Genomic DNA, 6,520 nt, shown 5'->3' on the forward strand with positions numbered 1-6,520 from the left:
GTGGAGAGCTGGGATTTGAATCCAGGTCTGCAGGACTCCAAGCTCCTCACAATATTAGCCCCTACACTCTGTAGAGAGGGTGGTACATAAAGGCATCTTTAAAAATGTCCTGCCTAGCCAGCTGTCACCTCCATGGTAACTGACACATCCACTTGTTTGTGTTTCAGTCCCTCAGCCCGCATACCTGCCTGCCACCTCCTGGGCAGGTGCCCCAGCCTCTCGCCACCCACAGATTGCACCCTGATTCTGCTGATTTGCTGTCCGCCCTGAGCCAGGAGGAGCAAGACCTCATCGGGCCAGTGGTCGCCCTGGGGTATCCCTTGCACAGGGCTATCATGGCTCTACAGAAGACTGGGCGGCAGAGCCTGAGCCAGGTGAGTGGAGGACCCAGAACTGGGGGGCTGAGGAGCTGGAGCCCAGTGAGTGGCCACGCTCTTTTTATCTTCAACTTGAAGATACTTTATGTTTTTCTCTAGAGGCAGAATTTCAGCTTGGAATCAATTTTTGGGGGTTGTGAGCAAGTTTCTAGACCCTAATGCTACCACCTCCATAGGAGTTTATCAGGAATCCCCATACCTACTTGGGGAGTCTCAATATTCTACTCCTGTCCCAGTCTCTGCCCCAGATACAGAAGACTGGAGCTTTGGGCAGCCACGAATCTCTCCAGAGCTGCCCAATAACACTTTCTGCAGCAGGAGAGATGTTTTATTCCTGTGTTGTCCAATACAGTAGCCACTAGCTATGTGTGGTTACTTGAAATGTGGCTAGTGTGACTGAGAATTTTAATTGATTGTAATTAATTAAAATTTAAAGGTAAATAGCCACATGTGGCTACTGGCTACCATATTGGATAGCACAGCTCTTACCACTTCCCTCAACAGTTTATCCGTACCCATATCCATCTCTCTCTCTTTCCATCTACCCATCCATCAATCTAGTCATCAGTATTTGCTGGGCACTTCTTGGGTGTTTAGATGCAGCTAGGAGCTATGGGGAAAACCAGTATTGTAGGTTAGGTTCCCCAGGAAGCAGACTCCAATGGAGTTTGGCATACAGGATATTTATTAAGGAGACCCTTGGGAACAACTTCTGGGTAAGGGAAATGACAGAAGCAAGGATGGGTAGAGGGAGAGGTTGAGCTTTGTAGACACAGTGAAAGCCAACTCCACAGCTTGGAAGCATATATGGCCCTTCAGAGTTGTCCTAATTGGGGATGAGATGGTCAGGCCTTCATACTTCTGCTTCAGTCAGTCACCGTTGTGGGAAGAGGGTGACTTGAGAGAAGTGATTCTCTGTAGCTAAGGCAGTTCCTGAAGGGACAGATAGTTTCTGTGTGAGAACCTTCCAGGGCAGCACCTTAGGCTGATCTGAGATTTAAGAAGTTGCCTCCACCTTCAGCTGCCGCTGAAAAGCCAGGACCTTGGCCAAGAAGCTGTCCAGGAGGGCTGTGAGGGGCCAAGTCCATGGTAGGGACTCTGACATGCCTCTTCAGTCCCTCCAGACCCTGTGACAAGGCTGGGGTCTCGGGCCATCACTGTGGGAGTCTGAAGATTAGCTGGAGGCAGCACAGGGCACTGGCCTCCCTGTGGGTGGGCTGGGAGAATCTCACTGCATCAGGAACGTTGTGTTTCCAGACATAGACTGACCACCTGCCTGGTGAGTCTTCTCCCAGTGAGCAGTCAGGGGCCAGGCACTAAGGGGTGGGCCTGAAGGGCCATTGGATGACTTCATCTATCCTCCCCCACCAAGTTAGTATTCCTCTCTGTTCTGTGAAGCTCCACCATTAACTGAGCATCTCCTTTAGGTTCACAGCCCTTCTCCCTTTGAAAGACAAATACCACAGTAAATCATTTTGAAAAGAGATGAACGACGGATGCTCCAGGAGGGGGGGCATCAGGTGATAGAGACAGGGCACTTGGAAGAAAGAAGGAGAGAGGAAGAGATACAAAAGATAAGCTTTGTCCATCACTCCTTCCCTCCTTCCACAAGGATCGATGTGTCTACTGACTGCCTGCAGGACAGGTGTGGGTGGCATGTGTGAGGGTCCATAGGCTGGGCCGAGACTTGCCATGGGACTCTAGGCACATCAGGTCCCCTCTTTGAGCCTCACTTTCCCCATTCACAGAATAGAGGGGAATATGTGTTTATAATCAATAACTGCTGGAGGTCCCATCCTGGAGTCTGATGGTGACATCCTCACCTACTGTGGGGCCTGAGATAGGCCTGGTAACTGACCAAGATAGAGAATCCTTACAAATGCAGATTCTCAGGACCTACTCTGCAGAGTCCCAATCAGTGGATCTGGAGTGGGCCCAGGGCCCTATCATTTTAGAAGATCTGCAGATGGTTCTGATATGCATGGTTCTGATATGCAGCCTGGCTTGGGTCTACTAGTGTGGACTGAGTCAGAGATTCTCAACCTTGGCTGCACACAGGAATCACCTGGAGAGCTGTAAAAGTCCCAGTGCCCAGGCTGCCCCCCTGACCAGTCATATCAGGGCCTCTGGAGGTGAGCATCAGCAGTTTATGGGTAGTGATACTGAGGCACCAGTAGTTTTAAGGCTCCCAGGTAGCTACAGTCAGCACCAAGGCTGAGAACCTTTGCTGTCGATGAACCAAGAGGTGAAGGGAGCATCCCCCATCTGCCCTGCCCTTGTTTTCACCTTCGGAAACCCTGTCTACTTTCAAGCCAGCTCAAAGCCCCTCCTCTAGCAGCTAGCCTCCCGATGGACAAGGCACTGGCCAAGAGGTCAGGTGATCTGAGCCCTAGTCCTGGGACCTGGGGCAAGCTGCCCGCCCTGCCTAGACTTCAGTTTTCCCAACTGTGCAAGGAGAGCTTGGTTGGGTGGTTTTCAAAATGTGCCCAGAGCAGGGTCCCTGAGGTGGGGGCACTGGACTCTGGGCTCCCTCCACCTCCTGCCCACAGTTCTCCCAGAGCAGCTTCAACCTTACCCTGTTACTGTTGAAGCCCCCTGGTGCTTGGACAGTTCAGAAGCTAAAACAGTTTGAAAACCATGAGTCTATTACGATCTGTGTTTTCTGCCCAGTTCTGAAGGTCTGCAGAAACCTGACCTGTTTCTCCTCCACTTATACCCATAATTCTAAATCCTGCTTTGATCTGCCCGGCACTCATGTTTTCCTGTATCTGGTTTATCGCCCCCACTGAGCTGTAAGCTCCCGGAAGGTAGTTCTTAATTCATTTTATAAACACAGCATACATTTATTGAGCTCCTTCTGCCTGCCTGCCATGCTGGGTTCTAGGAACACAGTGGTGAACAAGACTGACACAAGTCTTCCCTCATGGAACAAAAAGTTAGCGGATGAGAAAGACAGTAGAGCAATTACAAAGCTGTATGTGAGGGGAAGCATGGGGTGCTGTGGGAGCACCTGGTGGAGATGGGGGGTGGGGAGAGGCTCCCCAGGGAAGAGGAGTGAGGCTGGCCTTGGCCTTGGAACTGGATGTGCAGGAGTCTGGGGGTGCTGAGGGAGCAGCTGGGCTGCTGACAGAGGTAGGCTGGCCACTGAACCTGGGTTGGGAGGCAGCACTTTATCCTGAGGGCAGAAGTAGCCCCTGATGACTAAGCAGAGAGTGGCTGGAAGAGATGTTCCGCCCTGTGGGTCCTCCACTGTCCCCTCCCCTTTCCAGCGCTGGTGCAGGACTGTTGCAGAGAGTGGGGCCCACGGGGTCCTGGATGGCAAAGATGTTATGTGTCTGGCGGTGGGTGGGGTGCACAGCTGTGGGTGGGAGAGGAGGTTGTTTTCTCACAGGTGGGTGCGCACCAGGGAGGGTAAGCATCCTGGGTGGGTGGTGGGTAGATACCCGTGTTTGAGCCCTGGCCTATTCCCCACTTAGGTTCTGGGAACACCTTAGCCCATCCTGACAGCCCTCTTCCTGGATTCCAGCCCCCAGCTTGGGACAGTTGGTGAGGCTTTGCTGTCCACCTGTCCCCAGGGGAGGCCTCTGACCCTCTTCTGTTGGCTCATGGGTCTCTGGGGCCACGTTGTGTGTGGCAGGTTGCCCAGTCAGCCTGGCCCTGAGCTCAGCCTTAACGAGGCCCTTGGGTGCCTCCTCCACCCCATCTGCTGCCCCTGCCACCCCTCTTAACCTCCTTCCCTCTGTGCCCCTTTCCTGCCCAGTTTCTCAGCTACCTTAGCGCCTGTGACCGGCTATTGCGACAGGGCTACGAGGAAGGCCTGGTGGATGAGGCCATGGAGATGTTCCAGTTCTCCGAGAGCCAGGTCAGCAGGGCTTCCAGCCTGGGCCCCCGGGGAGGGGAGGTGTGGGGTGCACACATGAGCCTGGTGTGCTGGGGAGGACCAGTGCCAGAGCCGGCCTGGGGGCCACAGGAGACAGCCTGCTTGCTCAGCCCTGGGGAGAAGGAGACAGCCCAGGGAGATGGGACACAGGGAAGGCAAGAGGACCCAAGGGGAAGGGGAAGGGGAGAGGACCCAAGGGGAAGGGAAAGGGGTAAGGGAAGGGGAAGGGGTAATGGAAGGGGAAGGAGTAGGGGAAGGGGAAGGGATAGGGGAGGGGAGGGGGAAGGGGAAGGGGTGGGGAGGAAGCAGGAGAGAGGGCTTTAGTGTTATTTAACTGAATCAACACAACAAACATTGACTTTCACTCCTTGTCAGACACCCAGACAGGAGCCAGATAGGTAGCAGAAAGGTGCTTGAACTCTGTGCTCAGGGAGTGTGCCGCCTACCTGGAAACCCAGAATGCATGTGGCTGTGGTCCCAGTAGGAGGACATTCTAAGGGCCTGATGAATGTGACCTGTCCACAACTGGCAGTTGGCTCAGGCCAGCAGTCTTCACAGAGGCTGAGGGAGGGATGCAGGGGTAAGAGAGATGCTGAGGAGAGGAGTGGGGAGGGGCAGGGAAGTTTCAAGCACTGGGGCCGGAGGAGGAAGGCAGGGAGAGGCTGTACTGTGTGAGACCTTGGCAGGGTTTGGGGCCTGGACAGAGACCCTGCGCTGTGCATCCTCTGGGCACCAGTATGCAGCCTTCCTCTTCCTGCCCCAGCGCAGCACCCGAGCACAGGGAGTCAGGAGTGAGCCAGAGTGGGGAAGGAAAGCCGCACAGAGAGAGCTGGCAGCCTGGCTGGGCTCCCCTTCCTTGGCACAGGAAGGGAGGTTTGAGCCCATGTCACTGAGGTACAGGAAAACCACAGGTGCTGCCCAGGATCAGGCTCACCTGGCCTGTGGGGGTCACAGCTTTCTGGGGGTATGTACAGTGGCCACCTGGGAGGGGGCTCCTCAGGGCAGAGGCCCAGCCTCACAGAGTCCCCCACGCCCTCTCTGCCTCCTGTTCCTCAGGCAGGGGAGTTCCTGCGCCTCTCAGAGCAGTTCAGAGACATGGGCTTCCAGCAGGACCGGATCAAGGAGGTGCTGCTGGTCCATGGCAACCGCCGTGAGCAAGCCCTGGAGGAGCTGGTAGCCTGCGCCCAGTGACCCTGGACGCACCTCGCGGTGCCCACGCATCCCTGGCAGTCCCTCCTGACTGTATTATGAAGACCACATAAGAATAACAAATTGATGCATACTCGTAAAAATGCAAATGATGCCAAGGGTGGGAATAAATACTGTAAAGGAGGCAAAACTTTAGCCATCTTAGGATTTCAACTGGGGCTCTTTAACAAAAAGATTAACAAGAGAAAAATAAAAGTTTATTAATGCATGCGGCACACATCATGCCTGAGAAACTTAAATGAAAAGTATCTCAAAGTAGCAGTTTAGAACTCTGGCTTATATAGCATCTTCAACAAAGAACAATAAATTTGTAGAGAAATGATAGGACAAAGGAAAACAGTTTTAGGCTTCCAAGGATGACAAACTGTGGGAAGGTAAATATATGGGAGGGAGCTAATGGAGTAAGGTTGGTTTGTAGGCTCCCCTGGTACATTTCTGGGCTGACAAGAATCTGTCTCCAGAAAAGGAGAATTTATATCCTGCCTTTAAGCAGAAAAGAGGGGAAGGGTAGAGAGCTTTTCCTGCATTTGCTGCTTCTTAATTGCCTTCAGCTCAAAATAATTATGTCAAAGAGGCATATTTTGGGGTGACAGTCTGGTTTCCTTCAATACCAAAAGAATCAGCTAAAAGAGTTGAAAGTGGTTCCTTGCGGGGAGGGGCAGATGGAGTTGCATAGGCGAGGAACTGTCTTCATATATGCTGTGTAAAATGACCTATATTTGATTCTTTAAACTATGGGCATTAGTAACTTTGAGTTTAAGAAAATTAAAACAAATAAATGATGTGCAGTTCTTTGGATCCTGTAGGTTTCTGGTCTTGGGGTGCAAAGAATATCTAACTGGGGGTCAGAAGACCTAATTCTGATTTTGGTTCTGCTGATGACTGGCTCAAGGCCTCTTTGGGCCTAAGTTTCCCTAGGATAAGTGGAGTGATTAGCCCTGACTGCTATCCATAAGAATACCCTGGGGAGTTTGTTAAAATGTCCAAGGCCCCACTCTTGGATAATCTGATTCAGAAAGTCCAGCTTGGCAGCCCTTGGGAATCTGTTTTGTTA

The 6,520-nt window shown here is 52.6% G+C and overlaps 1 protein-coding gene across 1 annotated transcript in view; it reads left to right on the forward strand.

The window, feature by feature from the left end:
- UBAP1L (ubiquitin associated protein 1 like) overlaps positions 1–6,303 on the forward strand; it is a 28,452-nt gene extending 22,149 nt beyond the window's left edge. Inside the window, exons 5-7 of the mRNA XM_060005770.1 lie at positions 168–374; positions 4,138–4,239; positions 5,314–6,303. Of these exons, the coding sequence (XP_059861753.1) occupies positions 168–374; positions 4,138–4,239; positions 5,314–5,448 (444 nt within the window). The 3' untranslated portion in view covers positions 5,449–6,303. The remainder of the gene's footprint in view (positions 1–167; positions 375–4,137; positions 4,240–5,313) is intronic.
- The last annotated feature ends 217 nt before the right edge of the window (positions 6,304–6,520 follow it).

Source organism: Delphinus delphis, chromosome 2 (assembly GCF_949987515.2).
Source record: "Delphinus delphis chromosome 2, mDelDel1.2, whole genome shotgun sequence".
NCBI lineage: Eukaryota > Metazoa > Chordata > Mammalia > Artiodactyla > Delphinidae > Delphinus > Delphinus delphis.